The sequence below is a fragment of the Myotis nattereri genome (assembly GCF_964212035.1).
Source record: "Myotis nattereri genome assembly, chromosome: 4".
Lineage (NCBI taxonomy): Eukaryota > Metazoa > Chordata > Mammalia > Chiroptera > Vespertilionidae > Myotis > Myotis nattereri.
Window position 1 is genome coordinate 103510966 of NC_138079.1, and position 21794 is coordinate 103532759.

Below are 21794 nucleotides of genomic sequence, written 5' to 3' on the forward strand. Positions count from 1 at the left end.
ACCTCTTTGATAATGGTGTTAGGAGTTACAGAGGTGGGATGTTGTAACATCCCATGTATGAGGAGCCTTATCCAAAGGTTAGTTGAAACTGCATTGGCCAAACAGCAAAATGATCTCCTCCTGTAGACACTGCAGAGCATGAAAGTCAATGAATGTTAGCCAAGTTTGAAGAAAAGAGTTAATAAGAAAAGGGGAGCCCTCGCCAGTTTTGCTCAGTGGATAGAGCATCAGCCTATGGACTGAAGGGTCTCAGGTTCCATTCCCATCAAGGGCACATGCCTGGATTGCAGGCTCGATCCCCAGTAGGGGGCGTGTGGGAGGCAGCCGATCAATGATTCTCTCTCATCATTTATGTTTCTATCTCTCTCCCTCTCCCTTCCTCTCTGAAGTCAATTAAAATATAAACAAAGAAAAGAAAAGGGGGGAATTGTGGGAATAAACACATAATTTTTTCTGTCAAAGAAGGGAGTTTAGGCAGCCACCATTTTGGCCCTTGTGACTTGCAGCTCCCCTGGGCTCTGCCATTTTGAAATGGCAAAGGTCAACCCCTTCCTTTTTCCTTTAAATTAGCCAATCCTGCAAGACTCTGAGCCTAAGCTCTGGTTTTGGTGCTCTCCTTCTTTCTAACAGAAGCATCAATGATGAGAGAGAATCATTGATCAGCTGCCTCCTGGATGCCCCCCACTGGGGATCAAGCCCGAAACCTGGCATGTGCCCTTGACTGGAATTGAACCGTGATCTCCTAGTTCATAGGTCGACGTTCAACCACTGAACCACGCTGGTCAGGTTAGGATATTTTTTTTTTAATTGATTTTTTAGAGAGAGGGAAACATCGGTCAGTAGCCTCCTGTATCCCTGAACAGGGATTGAACCTGCATCTTAGGTATCTTCCTTTGGGGGGAATCAAACCCTAATCCTTTTGGTATACCAGAAGGTGTACCGGACGAAGCTCCAATCAACCAAGGCTCCTAAAAGGATTCTTTTTTATTTTTTATATATTTTATTGGCTTTTTACAGAGAGGAAGAAGAGGGATAGAGAGTTAGAAACATTGACCAACTGCCTCCTGCACACTCCACACTGGGGATGTGCCCACAACCAAGGTACATGCCCTTGTCCGAAATCAAACCCAGGACCCTTCAGTCCACAGGCTGACACTCTATCCACTGAGCAAAACCGGTTAGGGCCTAAAAGGATTCTTATCTTGCTTTAAACTTTTATTAATTTTGACATTTCCCCCTTGTAGGGAGTGGCTATAGGGTCAAGCCTAGGACTTACGTGTGGCAGAGCCACATACAAGTCCCAGCTTGGAGGGCAGAGCCCTCCTAGCCACAATTAAGTTTGACCTTATAGTCCTCCTTTGTTCCTAGGTAGCTAATGGACTGTGGGAGGTGCAGCAAGTGCTGCCAAAACAAGGCTTGAGTAACGAAATAGATTTGAAACTCTCAAGAACATTGTAAACATGTTGACCACTCCCTTGTTTTGCTTTGTGTGATCTGACTATAAAATAAAGCTTCAGTTTACAGGCTGTGTCACTGTTTCTCATCCAGGCTCAGTGATCCTACCTGGCCCCAACTGTATTCTCTTGCCTGTTTTCTTTAATTCTTCACTGCTCCTCCTCAGGTTCACCCCTTTTGATGGAGATCTTTGAAGGCATAGCTGATCAGTACTCGGGTCTTCCAAAATCAGCAGCCTTTTGTCCCTTGATGCCAGGAAGGACCTCTTTAGGGCATCCTGTTGAACGTCAGAGGGAAAATGCATGGTTCAAATTGCTCGTGTCCAGGTTCAATAAGCAACAGGTGCAAAGTTTAACAACAACAACAACAACAACAAAAAGGCAAAATTAAAAACATAACAAACTTAGTGTATCTGATGGTTTTAAAACAGGAGCTCAGACCTGAAAATAGAGAACTAAAGAGTCATTACATTATAAAAGTTGAGGGGGAAGTTCCCCATAATGGCCATTGATGTTCTAAATTACTGTTTAAAAAAAATATATTTTATTGATTTTTTACAGAGAGGAAGGAAGAGGGATAGAGAGTTAGAAACATCGATGAGAGAGAAACATCTATCAGCTGCCTCCTGTACACCCGCAACTGGGGATGTGCCAGCAACCAAGGTACGTGCCCTTGACTGGAATCAAACCTGGGACCCATCAGTCCGCAGGCTGATGCTCTATCCACTGAGCCAAACCAGTTAGGGCTAAATTAATTTTGGTCATAGCAGTCCATTTAGTTAAAATTTTCATTAAAGATCATGGTTTTCAAAATATTTAAAAATATTTTTTATTGATTTTTATTTTATTTTTTTTAAATATATTTTTTATTGATTTCAAAGAGGAAGGGAGAGGGAAAGAGAGAAATATCAATGATGAGAGAGAATCATTGATTGGCTGCCTCCTGCATGCCACCTTTTAGAGATCAAGCCCAAAACCTGGGCATGTGCCCTGACTGGGAATCGAACCTGTGACCTCATGGTTCATAGGTTGATGCTCAACCACTAAGCCATGCTGGCTGGGCTATTTTTATTGATTTTTAGAGAGAGAGAGAAAGGGAGAGTGAGAAACAGAAACATCAATGTGAGGGGGAAACATGGGTTGGCTGCTTCCTGCATGCCCCCTACTGGGGATGGAGCCAGCAACCTTTTGGTGCAAGGGACGATGCCCAACTAACTGAGCCACACTGGCTGGGTGGGACCATGGTTTTTAAACATAAATTTGGTTAGAAGCCCTGTAGGAGGGAAATATTTAAATACCCAAGACCCCATTTTTCAGAGGCTTTTCTCTAGAGAAAGGGCCCAAACTGGCTAAACAACTCAGCTAGCTTAGGCAGCCTGCAGGCTGAAAAACAACCAGTTCCATTTAGAACAGTCTGATCCAGACCTGGCCGGGTAGTTCAGTTGGTGAAAGCATCCTCCCCTTATACCAAGATTGTGGGTTTGATCCCCAGTCAGAGCACATACAAGAATCAACCAATGAATGCATAAATAAGTGGAACAATAAATCAATGTTTATCTCTCCTTTCCACTCCTAAAAATAAATAAATAAAGCCCTGCCAGGGTGGCTCAGTGGTTGAGGGTCAACCTATGAACCAGGAGGTCATGGGTTCATTTCCTGGTCAGGGCACATGCCTGGGTTGCAGGCTTAATCCCCAGTAGGGGGTGTGCAGGAGGGAGCCGATCCATGATTCTCTCTCATCATTGATGTTTCTATATCTCTCTCCCTCTCCCTTCCTTTATGAAATCAATAAAAATATATTTTTTAAAAAGAGCCATTTGATCCAAAGGAGAAGGGGGTCAGGGCCCCATGCTGAAGCAGCTGATTCAGAAACCCAACTAGAGGTAGTCAGGCATAGGTTGAGAAGCAATGTAGTTCTATTAGAACAGCCTGCTTGGGAAAGTGTAGGGAGCGGCTCCAGGGTCAAGCCACAAACAAGTGCCAGCCTAATGGACTTTTCCCAGAGCTCTCCTAGCATAATTAAGCCTGACCTTGTAGCCCTCCCTAATTCCTTCTGAAGTAGCTAATGGGCTGTGGGAGGTGCAGCAAGTTGCCAAAACAAGAACATCTGTATACATGTTAATCTACTCTTGTTTTAATCAGACAATAAAATAAAGCATCGGTTTGCAGGCCGGGTCTTTTGTGTCCTCATCCAGGCACAGGAGACTTACCGAGCCCCAGCTGTATTCTCTTGTCTGCCTTTTCTTCAATCCTTCACCGCCCCTCCTCAGGTTCACCCTTGGCTGTGCTGGTGCAGCACAGGGTCTTCTCTGGACCCCAGATGAGCCCTCACTGTGTTGACCGCAAAGTCTGCCAAGTATTCCTTCAGCAAAAACAATATTTAATTGGAAATAAAGACAGGTTTGCAATACAGTCCTTGCCACCATAGTGAATCAGGTGCAAGTTCCTGGGTAAGCAATAGGTAGGAAGTCTTTTATAGAAGGGAAGAGGAAGTGTGTGGTAGGGTTGTTATAACAGAACTCTTCTTGCAGGGCTTTCCGTCACCACATAGGGCATTTAGAGCTCCTCCAGCAGGACTTCCTGATTCCTGTCCAGGTTAAAGACTAGCATTAATTTTGAATCTGGCTAGCAAAAACACCCCACGAGATTTATTTTGTTTTGGTTTGTCTATATTTATTTTGTTTAATTGCAGGTTAGCCTCCGGAAAGTTTATAGGTCTTGGGCTCCAGAGTAAAATCGGAGTAGAGACTGGCTCCGCAGCTTACACAACTGCCTTGGACCAGCCTACCTCAGTCCTTAGAGCGGATGTCTTCCATTGCCCCAGGAACTACATTTCCCAGCAGGCCTACCGCCGGCCATGACGTACTTCCTCCCGACATCCCCCGCGAAGGGAAGGAGCCGAGTGGGCTCGAGACCGACGTGACTATCCTTCGTCGTCGCCACCGCTGCTGAATTGAGAGACCTTGTCAGGGCCGTTCCTGCCGCCCCCGCCGGCCACCATGTCCGCCCAGGCGCAGATGCGGGCCCTGCTGGACCAGCTCATGGGCACGGCCCGGGACGGTGAGTCGGGGCGGCCAGCCAGGCGAGGGGCTGGGGCGGGAGTGAGGCGAGGCCGCCGGGCGGCCTGAAGCGGGGGCCGCAACTGTCTGCGCCTGCGCCCTCCCCTCCCCCACGCGCGGACGGCCGGCGCCGGGCCTTTGTGCGAGCGGGTTCGCCTGGTAGGCGACCTCGGCCGGCTTTTCTCCCTCCAGCGGCGCATCTTCGGCGAGCTCCTCCTCGGAGCCCGCTCCGTCAGTGGGGCTCCATTCCCCTCCCCCACGTATGGTCCTGCCATTTCCCACCGGGGAGTTGGCGAAAGGCTGGAGCCACCATGGGCTCCAGGTCGCCGGCAGCTTGGGAGAAGCTACACCCACGGGAGCCGATGGGCCTCGAACTCCCGCCGTTCTTGTTCGGTACCATTGCAAGGGGAGCCGTAAACTGAGCTTTTCTTACGAGGGTTCCTGCCGAGTGCTTTCCCACGCCCACTTCCCGCTTAGGAGAGGCTCTGTGTAGCCAGCGCTTGTCAGGCGTTAGGTTAGGTTGTATGGTAGGGAGGAGTGCAAGACCATGATGGTTGTCTCAGGAGAAAGTGGTTGCATCTTTGCAAAACTATTTACCTGCTGTGGTTTGTGTTTCCTACTGAAGGAATGAAGTTGTAAGTTTACACTGGCACATTCGCAGGGCTGTGCAAATGCTTTGCACTGTATTTCATAGGTGAAAACGTGCTTTTTAGCTTTCTTTGTGTATTGAGTTGCTTTTGAATTGCTTCCCATATTTTTATTTCATACAAACTGAACAATTGTGGCCCCTCTATTTTATTTATAAAGGTTCAGTGTATCTTTGCCTGCCTACATCAATCTGCAAGGGAGTTGCAGAAAAGCCTCATGTTCATCGAGCCGTGAGTCACAACCAATTTCTAAGCTGTTATAACAAAAAAGTGTTTGCTTTTTTTTTCACAAGTATCTTTAAAAGTGTAGTTTAGAAAGACAGCATTTTCCATAAGAAGACACTACATTAATCCTGGATGCTTGCAAATCCTAAGATATAGTCCTCCTCTAGTATTACACAGCGCTGTGTCCTATACACAGATTAGCTTTACAATTTGTCACGTTCCACTTTGCCTTTACTTTTATGTATCATTCCCCTGACTTCCTTACTGCAGGTTGGGCAAGAAAACTTTTCCTTTAAAACTTTTCAACAGCGGGCATAAAATTCTGCAGCTGAGGTCTTGAAGAATGCAGATGGGTACAGTATATGTTGGAACTCACAGTGTGTATTGACTAACCTAGTTCCTTTTTGCCTTTTTTTTTTTAAGTTTTTTTCTTCTTCTTTTTAGTATTGTCTTGTTAACAGTGACTCCCAGGTGCCAACTCTTCTTTTAAAGGGTGGGGGTGAAAAGGGGATAGGAAAGACTAGGTCTAGATTATTTATTAGCGGTAGAGTTTGAAAGCTTTCTTTGTATTTTTGAGCAAAATGCTGCCTACACATTTTGTCCACAGCAAAACAATTAGATTAATAAATAGCTTTTGTTGGTGGAAACTGCCAGCTATAGGTCATCCGTGGTGATTCATGGCCCCCTGATTAACATGGGTTTTGGTATCATTGCCCACATGTATGTGTGGGGATAGTGGCCTTTTGGTGCTCAGCCTTTTACGTCTGACTCCTTGACTTCTTTGGCACAATGATGGAGTTAGATCTTATTAAATGTGATTCTTCATGTTACATTTAGCATCAGAAAACATCTGTATTCCACTCCAGTTGTAAATATCTCTAGATCAGCTTTTCAGTGTATTTGGTAGTCTGCAAATCATCCAGGTGACTTGTACCAGATACGCTTTTGTATTTAACGTGGTATTGTCGTATTTAAAACCACAAATAAATTTCAGGAGATGAAACCAGACAGAGGGTGAAGTTTACAGATGACCGAGTCTGCAAGAGTCACCTTCTGGACTGCTGCCCTCATGACATCCTGGCTGGGACGGTAGGTGCATTTGGGGGGCGGAGGGAGACATCACAGAACACTCAGGCTGGGGTGCTGTGTAGGCAGTATAAGTTTTCTAGGTTGAATTCTGTCTTCCTTTATCAGATAGAAATCACCTTTATTGCCCCTTCAAATTATAGGTTCTGTTAGTAAATGGAATTGTTTTTAATAAACCATTTTTAAAAATAGGTTTTTATTGCTTTTTCAAAGAGAGAAGAAAGGAGAGAGAGAGAGAGAGAGAGAGAGAGAGAGAGAGAGAGAAACATTGATGAGAGAGATGATGGAAACATCGGTCAGCTACCTCCTGCACACCCCTTACTGGTATCCAGCCCACAAGCAGGGCATGTGCCCTGACCTGGAATCACACTGTGACCTCCTGGTTCATAGGTTGACGCTTAACCACTGAGACAAACAGGCCGGGCAAAAGTTACCAGGTTTTTGTAGAGTCAAACAAGATAACATTTCTTCCCTGAATTTTGAAGTTTTCAAAAAATCAGTTGGGCATAACATTGATTTTTCTAGTTTTGTGTTATGCCACCCTTCCAAGAAAGTAACACATGATTCAATGAATATAGACCCCTAAAATTTTTAAGTTCACTTCAGATCAACGAAACAGATTAGTGCTAATTTTGTAGAATGTGCATTTATTTCAAAATTAGATAGGATTTAAGAAGACTAGGAAGTGTAGGATCTATAAAGATCAGCACCATTTTAAGATTTTGCAGCCACCTCCTGGATATAAAAACTGTCTTTTCATTTTAAGGCTCAAATGTGCATGTACTAGTGAATGTTTTCTTTGTGATTAATCATTGCTTTATTAATATCATTGTGGTGGGAAACTGCTTAGGTGTATTAAATCTTCTCAAGCTGGCTCTTCAGACAGCAAATAGGAAATGAATGCCAAACTTTGTGACTCTTACCTGGGGCTTGCCTGCACTTTGACCTTGTGTAGGAAAGCATTATAACTCGAATTTGCTACACATTTTTGTTTGTGTTGCTCTTTGTGTACCAGAGAAAGTCAAGCAGAATTGGCTAATTCAGAGCCAAAGGAATCCATCAATATAGATGTCTGCTTCCATTAGTTATAAACAGTTCAGCTATAGAATACTCCTGTAGGAGAAGTTTCATAACCTGGAATTGTTGATAGATCTTAGTGGGAGAAGTTTGGAGACGAGGGACATGCATCAGAGTAAAGCATTTCAACCATGTTTTTCTTTTTTTCTTCTTTTTTAAAATATATTTTTTATTGATTTCAGAGAGGAAGGGAGAGGGAGAGAGAGATAGGAACACCAATGATGAGAGAGAATCATTGATTGGCTGCCTTCTGCACGTCCCCCACTGGGGATTGAGCCTGCAACCTGGGCATGTGCCCTAGACAGGAATCATACCTGGGGCCTTTCAGTTTGCAGGCCAATGCTCTATGCACTGAGCCACACCGGCTAGGGCCATGGTCAGCAAACTCATTAGTCAACAGAGCCAAATATCAACAGTACAACGATTGAAATTTCTTTTTTTTTTCTTTCTTTTTTTTTTTTTAACACCAAGCAACTTACAGGGCTACTGCTTTGAAATTTCTTTTGAGAGCCAAATTTTTTAAACAAACTATATAGGTAGGTACGTTGTTATTAACTTAATTAGGGTACTCCTAAGTTGGCCTTTCCTAAAAACGTCCTCAATCCGATTGAGGTACGTTCACTGAGGTTGACCCCTTCGAACTCTCCCATCCACACTCGTTTTGTGTACTTGTTTCGTCTATCTCCTTTCTGAAAACCGACTTCTGGACATGGGCCATGAGGTTTCAATCGCACTGTACATGCACATCTGCATGTAGTATTTTGTGGAAGAGCCACACTCGAGGGACCAAAGAGCCGCGTGTGGCTCGCGAGCCGCGGTTTGCTGACCACTGGGCTAGGGCCAACCATGTTTTTCTTAATCAGATCCCTATGTAGCATTGTTCCAGAATGCTGGTGAGAAAAATAACCAGAATGAGGCCATTTCCTACCAATGTTTATTGTGTTAGGTATAGATTAATTCACCAAATATTTATTGGACACTTAGTCTCTGTGCCAGGCCCTGGGGATATGGTGCCAATAAGACTAAGTCTTTGCTGTCATGTAATGGTGGAAGAGAGCATACAATAAATAATGAGTGGGTAATAGACTGTTCTAGATAGGGTGATAAGGTAAGGCCTCTTAGGGACATTGGAATAGAGACCCGTATGGTGAGAAGGAACATGTGCCTGGCTTTGGGGCTATAATGCTCTGGGTAGAGGATGGAGATGAGGACAGCAGGAATGCCACTGGTGTATCTGGACTGGTGTGAGTTGGGGGAGGGAGGCAGAGGCTGTGGAATCGTTTGAGTTATGAGAAGCCACGGACTGATCAGAGTCACTCCTGTGTGGGGTTGGCTAGGGGCACCTCAGTAGAAGGAGTCTGAGGAGGAGCAGACTGAGGAGAAGGAGAAAACCCAGGAGACATGTTCATGTGAAGATGCAAATCTCAAGAGTTGCCGGGGATCGATTAGGACAAGGATTGGGAATTCAAATGGAGGTTGTAGTAAAGGGTGAGCCTCATTGGGTGTGGGCTACATGGAAGTGGAAGGTGAGGGGTAGAGTTAAATGATGGGTCTTATGGGGAGTTTGTGTTAAATTGGAATGATTATAATTTTTTTTAATATATTTTATTGATTTTTTATAGAGAGAAAGGGAGAGAGAGATAGAGAGTTAGAAGCATCGATGAGAGAGAAACATCGATCAGCTGCCTCCTGCACATCTCCTACTGGGGATGTGCCCGCAACCCAGGTACATGCTCTTGACCGGAATCGAACCTGGGACCTTTCAGTCCGCAGGCCGACGCTCTATCCACTGAGCCAAACCGGTTTCGGCGATTATAATTCTTTAGAGTGGAGCTGCAAGATGGACGGGGTTATAACCGTCAGCCTACTAAGGGCTACGCCAGGCCCACATTTTTGTTCAAAACTATTTCCTGTCATTGGGGTAAGGCAAAGAGGAGTGGAAGTAATACTTGTATTGGGGCCTAATGGGAAAATACAGTATTGGTTAGTAAGTTTGGGAGAGTGAAATAGCTGGGGGGAAGGTAGTATAACTTGTCTCAGTGGAAGAACTTTGTTTTCCAAAGGTTCTGGAAGAAACCTTTAATGTCTTTTCCTGTTAGCAGTGTCAGAGCACTAGTGAGAACACAGGTGTTTGTGCAGTAAAAACCGTCTGACAGGCTGGATTTAACAGCCACTTGGGGTATTTTGGAAAGACCTAAAGAGTGTGGTGTTTCAGCTGTTTGGTGTTTAGCTGCCAGGGTAATTGGCCAGTACTTCCCTGCCTCCTTGGCAAAGCGGAAAAGATACTTCCAGAGAGTAACCATGGCACCCAGGCCTACCCTCCGCTTACTTGAGCTTGAGGGCTCTCACCCAAAGGAAGACAGCGGTGAGTTTTGCTTCATTTGTGGTTCCCTAATGTAAAAACTTCCTTGGCATTTGGAAGTTTTTAGAGTGGAAATTGATTGCATTTAAAATTTTTAGCACTTAAGGTTTTAGTGCTTCCTGTGGTAGTTACTTCATTAGCTTTTATTTTGTTTTTTTAAAGAGAGTGAAAGGGAGAAAGGGAGGGACAGAAACATCAGTTGGTTGCCTCCTTTACACTCCGCGATGGGGATCTAACCTGCAGCCCAGGTACTTGCCCTTGCCTCTGACCGAGAATCGAATCCTTGATCCTTTGGTGAGTGGGCCAATGCTCTAACCCAGTGGCCGGCAAACTGCGGCTCTTTGGCCCTTGAGTGTGCCTCTTCCACAGAATACCGACTTCTGCGCATGGGCCACGAAGTTTCAATCGCACTGTACGTGTGTGCCCACACATATTTTGTGGAAGACCCACACTCAAGGGCCAAAGAGCCGCATGTGGCTCGCGAGCCACAGTTTGCCGACCACTGCTCTAACCACTGGCCAGGGCAAGACTTCATTACCTCTTAAGTATTTCTGATAGCTGCCATTAATTTTTCAGCTAAAGCACATAGTTTCATTTGTGGAAACTATGTATTTTAAAGAATCTTAATTGGTAATTAAAAGAGTGAATGTAGCAAAAGTCAACTTTATAGGGACAGTGATTCTAGTTGCAACTTTGGCTTTTAGAACCACTATTGCTGTACCTCTAGATCCCCTGTGTAACCAACATACATGAACTATATATGACTTCAGAGTAAGAATAATGAAGGAAAAAGAGGTTTTAGCATTTAAATGTAAGAGTCAATCTTTGGTAGAAATGAAGATAAACTCCACACTAGGCAGCTCACTCATTATTACTGTCACTGGTGATATTGAAGGGGATATTTATGTATTATTTTTTTAATATACTTTTATTGATTTTATAGAGGAAGGGAGAGAGAGATGGAAATGTTAATGATGAGCGTCATGAATCAGCTGTTTCCTGTACACCCTGACATGTGCCCTTGACCGGACTCGAACTCAGGACCCTTCATTCCGCAGGCCGATGCTCTATCCACTGAGCCAAACTGTCTAGGGCTGAAGGATATTTTGCTAGTGAGCATGGCACATACCTTCTGTGAAATAGGGCCCAAGAGTCAGGCACTGTGAGCCTCTCTAATTTTCTTAAAATGTTATGATTTTATAACACGTGAAGGTTTTGAGCTCAAAGGAGTTCTGGGTTCCATCATTTTTTGTTTACTAGTTCTGAGTTGTCTCATTGGATGTTGGGTTTGTTAACTTGAACTCTTACTTGGTAAGCATGATTCTCAGCATACAAACTTCCCTGTTGCTGTTTAGATGTCAGAGGCGGTGTTTGTGTCTGTGCAGTCTTGTACTCAGGATTTAGATAAGAACTGTGTAGGGTTAATTGTTCTACATGTGCTTAAAACACATGATAGCACACCAGGCTAATCTTACTGTAACACAGGTGATTTGTTTAGTTAAAGAGCCTTTTGTTTCTCAAAGGGGCAACTGAGTGGCCCAATTATATGTCCAGGGTCATTTACCAGGTTAGGAGAATGGAGTATTCATTTGGCTCTGAATCGGCCCATTCTGCTTTATTCCCTTTGGTATACTAAGTGCTACACAAAAGCCAAGTGTTAGGTTGTGGTGTAATTGCCAAAACCTGACTTCTGTCTGCCCTTTCCTTTTCTTGTCTCTGCAATTTGAGCATCTTGAGTAGTAAAGATTGCGTGAGGGAATGCCTAGAACTAGAAGCTTGTTGCTGTCAGGACACTCGGGTTTTCTTGCCTCTTTCTTGCCACCCCCATCCCCAATTCTGCTATTAAAAAATAGATATTTTTTTTCTGTGACAGATGCAAAAATAAAATTTGCAAAATTAATTAATGTGGTTTTCATTTGTCCAATTATCTCTGGGTCTAAAAGAGATATAAACTTTACACTGTTAAATGCATCAGTTCTGAGTATCATGTAGTCACGGTGGTAAAAGAAAAATAAGGCTTCTCAGCCATATTCTGTTTCTTAATTTTCTTATGATAGATTAGTATTCAAAAAAGTATTGTTTATATTGGTGACAGTTGAGACATCAGAGCATGTGCTTTCTAATGGGTAGATGTTTGTGTGTAAACTTGTGTTTGTTTCTTACAGCGCATGGATTTAGGAGAATGTACCAAAATCCACGACTTGGCCCTCCGAGCAGATTATGAAATCGCAAGTAAAGAAAGGGACCTGTTTTTTGAATTGGATGTAAGTTTTATTTGGTGTTCATTAGTCCCTATTGTGAAGAGCCAAATATTGAACTAACAGGAATAATGCAACATATGTAAGTTACGAAGCAAACAAAATAGATACTTGTTATTCCATCACTCTAGCTGAGGACTGGAACATGGCCAATACCATTTTGTGTCTGCCTGTGTGTCTACCTCCTCAACACTATTCTATACTTTGTGTGTGTCATTTCCTTTTAAAAATATTTTTATTACATATTTTTATGATTCCTTGAAGATATGTTTATTCTTTCTTGTTTTTGAGGCTTTATGTAAATGGTTTCATAGTGTAGACAGTTGTTAATAACCTTTTTGCTCAATATTGTGTTTCTATTTACCCATTTTGCTGGGTATTGTTTGTTTTCATTGTTGATTGAGTATTGCCCAACTATCCATTCTTGATTCATAGCAAAATTAGTGGGTTTTTTTGCTATTATGAAGAGTATAATGAATATTCTTGCATATCTTCTTGGTGCATGTGTATAAGGATTTTTCTAGGATATATTCTATTATCTAGGATATATTCCTGGGAGAGAGAGTTGGTAGTTTGTAAGGGATGCACGTGTTCATCCTTTCAAGATAATTCTTTTCTTTTTTTCTCTCTATTGTTTGATAAAGTAGCTGAATCAATTTACACCCACAATAGCAGTGTATACATCCTCACCAACATTGGTATTATCAGACTGTTAAATTTTTGCAATTTATTGGTTATAAAATGACATTTCACAACTTTTGTTTATTTTCTTCCAAAGAAACCTTTTTAAAACTATTTTTTTCTGAATTTGTCCCTGTTTTCTCTGTGATACCCTGAATATCATGATAATCCATGCTGCATGTCAGTTTATGTACTGTGATTCCTTCCACGCTACTACAACCATTGTAATATCTTAGATTTTTCCCCGCTTTAAGGCCAGTTTTTACCCCTCCTCTTTTGAGAATGCATGATTTAGAGTTTTGGGTTTTTTTAGAGTTGTTTTGTTTTAATTTAGTTTTCCTCCTAATCCTCCAACACTGTTATGAGCAGAAGTCATTAGAAGGGTTTGATGCCATTCAGTTTCCTGAGTTGAAGACTGTGAAGGAAGCCAGAGAAAAATGAAACCCAAGGAAAAACATTTTTCCCCTCAAGGACATGTTAAAGGATATATTGTTGCTGGAGTAAATTCTGGTTAAGCCAGTAATCTCTTAAAAAGTGATTAGAATGAAGAATTTTTTTTTCAAATATATTCTTTAACAGCAGTGTGCTCTCAGCATTGAATCTTTGAATTAACAAAAAATGTCTAGCAAAAGCTCAACTAACAGATGGGACTTGGAAATGGTAATTTTCTATATTAGTTTTAATTCTTCAATAACCTAAAAATGATTATATAAAGAGGCTATTGCCTAGGGACATCAGGTTTTAGTAAACTGATAGCTATAGAGAGGTATAGGTTGAAATGTCAGTTTTATAGTCAGAAGGTCAGCGTACTTTTTAAATGGCCTGATTAATTTAATGTCAGAGAATAGGTAGAAGAAATTGAGACTATAGAACAGGGGTGGGCAAACTTTTTGACTCGAGGGCCACAATGGGTTCTTAAACTGGACCGGAGGGCCGGAACAAAAGCATGGATGGAGTGTTTGTGTGAACTAATATAAATTCAAAGTAAACATCATTACATAAAAGGGTACGGTCTTTTTTTCTTTTTCTTTTTTTTTTTTTTAGTTTTCATTTCAAACGAGCCGGATCCGGCCTGTGGGCCGTAGTTTGCCCACAGCTGCTATAGAAAGAGATTGAAATATAAATAGTAATTTAGTTTATTATGAAGGGTATGTGTTCAGTCAGAGTAGAGAAGATGGTTTTGGTTTTTTTAAAATATTTTTATTGATTTTTTACAGAGAGGAAGGGACAGGGATAGAGAGTTAGAAACATTGATGAGAGAGAAACATCGATCAGCTGCCTCCTGCACATTCCCCACTGGGGATGTGCCCGCAAACAAGGTACATGCCCTTGACCGGAATCGAACCTGGGACCCTTGAGTCCGCAGGCTGATGCTCTATCCACTGAGCCAAACTGGTCAGGGCTAGAGAAGATGGGTTTTTAATGAACAGTGTTGGAAACTGTGGATTAGCCAGTTGGAAAAATACCAAGTTGGAGCCCCAAAAAGTTAATTTTGTTTTTGTCATCTTCAGATGTTATAAAGCCTAGAAGCTATGAGAAAGATGGATGCATTAGTCTATATGAAAACTTAAGATACTATCTTATGAAAAATTCCCATACATAAGATAAGACAAACTGAGGCAAAATATTTGTATATGTGATGATGGGCTAGTTTCCTTTATACAGTAAGTCTTCTGTGACTTTAGTGAAACGATGTAAAAAGAAACCAATTTTGTCGTAGGTTAATAGTAGATATAAGCAAGAGTAAAGTTCCTATAGCATCTCATGGATGTTGAATGAAATGATGTTATTCGAGGACCTGCTATATATATAAAATTCATCATGATTGACATAGCTCAATAGAAAACGGGCACCGAGCATTTCCTAGCAGGCATCTAATCCTATAACAGGTGCTTACCTTCATTCAGAACTAAAGAGATGGGGAGTTACTAATCCTGATACACCTGGATCTCAAGTATCTCAAGGTGTGAAAACACGTTCTACCAGTGCCAGTTGTAAGAGTATACCTGACTGAACACTTGCATATGTACTAAGATAAATTTGCTCCAGAATATTCTTAGAGCATTATAACTACAGAAAGCAGGAACCAAGAAGACTTCCCTCAGTAAGGGACTGGCTAGATTAGTGGAATGATCTATAACTGTGAAAAGAGAATTGAGGTAGTTCAGTGTATGTTGATGTGAAATTACCTCTAAGATTAAATAGAAGAGCAGAATGTGGTATGATGCTTCCATAGTGTGTTTTTTGTTTTGTTCTGTTTTTCAGGAAGGGAGGGTGTTTTATACTCCGTGACATGGTCACTCTTGTCTTAGTTGGAGGGCTAGAACAGGTCAAAAGACCTTTTAGTGCTGTGTGAAAATTTACTGTATGGGAATTGCTTTTTCTTTTAAACCACCCTTCCCACTATCTCCTTAAAAATTACTTGACATTATAGAAATCTTATATTAAAATGTTTGGTAACCAGTGCTGTGAACACATGGAGGGGAGGCCTTCTGCCCTGAAGCATGAATGGTAACTTGGAGCAGCCGTCTTTGTAGAAGGGCAGTCTTGTCAGGAACTGTCAGCATGTCCAGTGAACATATATGTATGCTCCTCCCAGAACTCTACAACTGGGAAGGTATCTTGGGGATTTGCACAAATGAGTACACAGAAAAGAGGCTTGTTGCAACTTTTTTCAGGGGGAAGAAAAGAAGCTATGATGAAACTATTTATTAATGGGGGGTTGGTACACAAATTGTGGTCCTATCATTCTGTTTCGTGAGGTATTAAGCAGGTATCTCTGGATGTTAGGGAGATTTTACCTTAAAAGGTTTTTTACAGTAATGGCTTTATTTTCTTAAATATATTTCTTTATTGATTTCAGAGAGGAAGGGAGAAGGAAAGAGAGAAACATTAATGAGAGAGAATCATTGATCAGCTGCCTCCTGCACACCCCCTACTGGGGATCGAGCCCACAACCTGGGCATGTGCCCTTGGCTGGAATCGAACCTGGGACCGTTCAGTCCCTAGGCCGACCGACGCTCTATCTGCTGAGCCAACCAGCTAGGGCCAGTAATGGCTTTAGATATAGTTCACATGACATAGAATTTGCCCTACCTTAAAAATTTATATTAAAAGTTTTTTCTCAGAATATAAATTTGTTAAATTAATTTGATGAAAATGATTTTCGGTAGATAATATACACTCACTGTTACAGATTCCAGAGCTCTAGAAGGCTCTGAGACTTTTCACCTGGAAGTCTCCCCTTTCTACATGACTAGCCATCCAGTATCTGTCTGTTGAGGTCACTTGTAGCTTTCAAAGAACATTTATTCAGAATGAATTCTCATAGAGGCTAGTTGTGATTTGGGGGATGGGGTGTTTTTCAGAATTGCAATTTTGATAAGCAGAACGCATTAGCTTTTTGACCAGATGTGGTTAATAGACCCACTCTTGATGGACCCTGCTGCTGCCTCGTGATAACCTGTTTGTTGGCACTTAGCTCCCAGGCTTGGGATGCATTAGCTCCTAAGTGTCCGTATTGAGGCTGGTTTCTGGAAGGGTTGTAGTGTGATCATCACTGCTGGGAGATAGACACATGTTTCATTTTCACAAGTGAGCCCTCACTAATCCATGATTTTTTCTCATTTTTCTTAACACATTTGTGTAGCTCACCAAATGTTTTGGTAGAATCTCTTCATTGTTGGCAATATTTCTGTGAGGTGGGTCAAACATTTACCTCCAAAGTCTCTGAAAGTTCTATAAGTTTAATATTCTTTGCCAGAATTAATGGTAGCAACAGCATGTGATACTGAGTAGGAGAGGAATCAGATTCTGTTCAGTAGATCATTCAGGGATATTTAGGAGTATTTTTGTTTTTTTTAACCCGGGTTACATTACAGAGACAGCTGACAAAAAAAGTATAACATCCTGTTTTAATATTGAAAAAAATATGTTCAATATAGCAGGCATTTGAATTATATTTTAAATCATTTTTATTTATTTTTAAAAGATGTTTTTATTGATTTTAGAGAAAGACGAAGGGAGAAGGATACAGAAATAGAAACATCATTGATCAGCTGCCTCATGTACACCCCCCTACTGGGGATTGAGCTCACAACATGGGCATATGTCCTGACTGGGAATTGAACCAGCTACCTCTTGGTTCATGGATTGACACTCAGCCACTGAGCAACACCAGCTGGGCTAAATCATTTTTATTATACAAGAGGTGTTTTTTCAAAATAGGTTGTTGAAGTCAGATCAACATGAAAGTTTTGCAATCTAGATGGTACTAAGATACCCATGCCGTTTGTTTATTTTAGAAAAGAACTCTTTTTTAAAACTGGAGTTCATAGTTGATTTATTAATTCATGATGCAATGGTTTAAAGGAAAATTCTCTTAAAATAAGAACTAATCAGCCCTTTTTACAAATTTAAAATACTTACAGACTTTCAGTCACTTCTAAGCAATTTGTAAGAAATTGTCCTAAAAGAGTATTTACCTATGTATGAGAAGTAAGATGTTTATTGCTATAATTTTGAAGTAATGAAATTGAAAAATCCCAACTACGTATTTATTAGAGAGGTTACTATAGTTGTTCAAATAAGTGAAATACTACACCAGGGGTCCTCAAACTACGGCCCGCGGGCCACATGTGGCCCGCCGAAAACATTTATCCGGCCCGCCGGGTGTTTTTGCTGCTGCTGCCTGTCCTGCTTAGCAGCTGACTCGTCCTGGGCCCGCAGTGCGCATGTGTGGAATGTCTGAGGGACAGGGAACTGGCCCCCTGTTTAAAAAGTTTGAGGACCTCTGTAAGCCGTAGATCATAGATGTGTATATTGATGTGAAAAAGATAAAAAGGAAACTTGCAAAACCTGTTTAGTTGGAATTAAAATTTTGTGTTTTTATATACTTTTTAAATTTTTATTTTTCAATTGCAGTTTACATTCAGTATTATTTTGTATGTCAGGTGTACAGCATAGCAGTTACACACTCATATACTTTACAAAGTGGTCCCCCCAATATTTCATGTACCCACCTGGCATTGCGCAGTTATTACAGTACTATTTTTTTTTTTTAAATATATTTCATCGATTTTGTTACAGAGAGGAAGGGAGAGAGACAGAGAGTTAGAAACATCGATGAGAGAGAAACATCGATCAGCTGCCTCCTGCACATCTCCCACTGGGGATATGCCCGCAACCCAGGCACATGCCCTCGACCGGAATCGAACCCGGGACCCTTCAGTCCGCAGGCCGACGCTCTATCCACTGAGCCAAACCGGTTTCGGCTACAGTACTATTGACTATATTCCCTATGCTGTATTTTACATTCCTGTGACTATTTTGTAATTCCAATTTATAGTTTAACACAATTTAAACGGGTATATACCAAACTCTTAAATGGATAGTGCCATAGCTAATGCTCTCACCATGGTGTATCAGAATTCCGGTTTTCACATCTTCACTGACAGTGAGTTGTCAAACTCTGGGTCTTTGTCAGCGAGAGACCCAAAAGGTGTAAAAATGTGCAGTGGGGCCTTGACTTACGAGTTTAATTCGTTCCGAGACCGAGATCGTTAAGGAGCTCGTTAACTCAAATTACTCTGTCAACTCAAAGCAAAAAATCAGCCGAGAGACAGCTGGTATCTCAAAAAACTCGTTAGTCGGGACACTCGTAAGTCAAGGCCCCACTGTATTTCTTTGTGGGCTTGACAGAGTTGTCATCAAAATGTTTCTTTGTGTAGGTATTCCCTGCCTATACCCTCAGTTTGAGCGTGATGGACAGGACTTCTGGCACCTTTCCACTCAGGAGCCACCCAAAACTTGGGTGTTTTATCTGGGAGAAGGTGCCTACCATTAGCTTCTTCCATCCTAATGCAGCCTCAGCCTGACCATGCTAGGACCAGACCTTGCTTTCTTGAGTGTTTTGTCCAGGAATTTTCTAGGAAAGGGCATGTAATACTTGCTGTTAGGTACTCTGTGTAAATGCGTTTCTTGCAAGTTTCTCAACTTGAACACTGGCAAATAGCAATGTTAACTCGTTAGTTTATCCTGTGGAAAAGTTACCAAGCACTACATTTCTTAAGTATCCAGATGTTGAAAATGAAAATAATTTGTTTCTCTTTAATTTAGGGTAATACAGTTGACCTTTTCTTTAAATTGTCTTGTTCTGTGATGTTCTACTTGACAGGTTTCTAGAACAACACACCATGTTAACTAATTTTGAAACTGTCTTAATATACCAAATGTGACCAGTTCTGTCTGATTATACCTAGTTTTTTAGTCTTATATATGCACAGTACTATATATATATATGTGTGTGTATATATATATATATATATATATATTTTTTTTTTTAATAGTTATAGTTTATTTTATAAGTCAGATATCCTGGGTTAGAATCCCTGTGTCACCTTGGGCAAGTTATTTCACCTGTTTCTATTCATCTGGAAACGGGGCTGGTGATAACTCTCAGAGTTGTGAGGATTAAATGTAGGGAGCTAAACCACAGGGGTCCTTGCATACTGCTGTCACTTAGTGGTTTGGAACCTATACCTCAGCTTCTTCGTCTGAGAAATGGAAATCCCTGTACAGCTCTTCTGAGGCATGTGTGGAACAGACAACACTGTCCATTGGCGCAGGCTTGCTGTGACCATTCTGACAACATTGTTTTGTCTCAGGCTCATGGATTGCTGGCTGGTGTCACTGCTGCTGGGCAGGCAGAATCAGAAACAGCACAGTCACAGACAGTCCTGTGTGTGAGGGGACAGCCTCCAGCAGCAGCAGTGAGACCTGTGTGCCAGTGCTGCGCTGTGTCCAAGTATCCGTAGTACATGTTTCCTCTCATCACCCTTGAGTTATGAGAAGTTGGATGATTTTCTAGTAAGTTGTGATTAGGACTTAATTTTTAGATGCAAATACCTTTTTAAAAAAAATCATTTACTGAAATACATAAAAGAATACCACAATAAATGGTCATAATACAATGACCCTGGAAAGGGTACCTCACTTTATTTTTTAAAAATGTTTTTATTGATATTAGAGAGAGGAGGAGGAGAGAGAAATACTGATGAGAGAGAAACAACATAGATTGGCTGCCTTTTGTACACCTCGTGCTGGGAATGGAGCCTGCAACCCAGGCATGTGCCCTGACTCAGAATCGAACCAACAATCTCTTGGGCAGGGGTTGACACTCAACTGTTGAGCCACACCATCTAGCAAGGGTGCCTCGTTTTAAACAGCTTTTTAAAGAGCAGTTTTTGTACAATAAAATCAATTCATTTAAAATTGTGCATTTTGATTGAGCTATGGAACCTCAAATGTATTTCAATAAAGTTTTTTTATAGTTTTTAAAAATTTTCATTGCTATTAGATCTATTTTTCATGGCCTTTTTAGTTAGTTTTCTAGTATAGAAGAAAGTGGCTTAATTTAAATATTAATCTTTCAATTTTCTGCTGAGATGTCTGTAATAGAATTTAATCCATTATAGCAATTACTGTTACTATCATGTGGAGAGTAATCAAGTATTTCAAGAAATGCAACATTTAAAAAATTATTTAGACCTGCTCTTTGATTTCACTCTGAAATTGAGAAGCACATTGCAGAGAGGGAGGGGCAGTAGAAGCTGGCAGTTAGTGCTGGCCGGGTGGCTCACTGGGTTGGAGTGTCCTGGTCAGAGCATAGACCTAGGTTATGGGTTCGATCTCTTTTGGAGGCCTGTACAGGAGGCAACTAAGTGATGTTTCTCACATCGATGTTTCTCTCCCACCCCCCTCTCTCGTGCTCTCTAAAATCAATCAAAAACATATCTTCGGATGAGGAATATTTTTTTTTTAAGTGAGAATTTAAAAGAAGAAAAAACCTGGCAGTTAAAACACCTCTCGGTCTGCCTATTCTATTTTGTGAAGTTTATTGTTTAGTTTATAACTGATCAGAAGTTTGATTCTGGACCCTGCCAATTTGGATTCTGCTTAAGATACAAGTGGTTTCTCTGATTGGTAAAGACACTGGCACTGTCGTCAGATGTCTGTTTTCTATTGGGCCCCTGGGTCTGCCTCGGGTGTGAAATGGCTCTACTTGTGTAGACATGAGAGGGGCTCCGCCCCAGAGTCTCAGTGCCTGTGTGTGGATGAACTGGGGCATCTCAGGCTATTCTCTTAGGAGCTATGTCCTAGGTGAGCACAGATGGTATGTGACCCATATCATATCAGCTCATTGGAACTTTGATCCTGGTGAGTTCAAATTTGTCCGCACAACTGATTTACTCTATATTCTTCCAGGAAACACAGGGCATCCAGTCAAACAAATGCCAATCATTTGCATTTCTGATTGTTTGATTTGAACATAGTGAAATGTTATTCTAATGTCAACCGATCCTGTGGAGCACTTTATTAATAGCTCACCTGCTCTCTCCTGGCCATCTTTCGGGGGAGGGATATGGATTACCACCACTTGGTCTGTTGGCCTAACTTTCATCTTCCTTGTTATCATTTCCACCCAAAATTTTCTTCTCTCTCTCTCTCTCTCTCTCTCTCTCTCTTTTTTTTTTTTAATGATAGATCATACTGTCTGACTGTCATCCATGGCTATACTTCCTTGCTTTCAAGGTGATGCTGACATTAGCAGACTGGCTCATGGGTATAACTTAGGAGATGCTGCTTATTGGTGGTAGCCTAAAAGTTGGACAAGTGATTTCCTATTTGTATGTATGTGAAATTAATGTTGGGCCTTTGACTAGTATGACAAATTAACTGCTTAGTATACTAGTATGTGACAGCTTGTTAATTAGTATTTTATTGTTCCCTACCAACTCTCTCCAGAGTAAGCATTTAGATTTCTAGAGTTTCTTTTCCTTTATCTCTTTGGGTAAGTAGTCTACCAGTTTTCCTGGTATTTTAGACAGTAGGCAATAACTAAACGTATTCACAGCTCTCAGTAATATTTGTTCTATTGTTTTGTT

The 21794-nt window shown here is 41.4% G+C and overlaps 1 protein-coding gene across 5 annotated transcripts in view; it reads left to right on the plus strand.

Annotated features, from left to right (window-relative positions):
- The first annotated feature begins 4328 nt into the window (after positions 1-4328).
- LUC7L (LUC7 like) overlaps positions 4329-21794 on the plus strand; it is a 30278-nt gene continuing 12812 nt past the window's right edge. For 2 of the 5 annotated variants that reach the window (XM_081089792.1, XM_081089791.1), the window contains exons 1-3: positions 4329-4514; positions 6380-6474; positions 12076-12174. In XM_081089792.1, coding sequence (XP_080945918.1) covers positions 4454-4514; positions 6380-6474; positions 12076-12174 — 255 coding nt within the window. In that variant the 5' untranslated portion in view covers positions 4329-4453. Of the gene's footprint in view, positions 4515-5320; positions 5392-5655; positions 5739-6379; positions 6475-12075; positions 12175-21794 lie in introns of all 5 variants that reach the window. The other 3 variants (XM_081089794.1, XM_081089795.1, XM_081089793.1) reach the window with 3 other exon arrangements.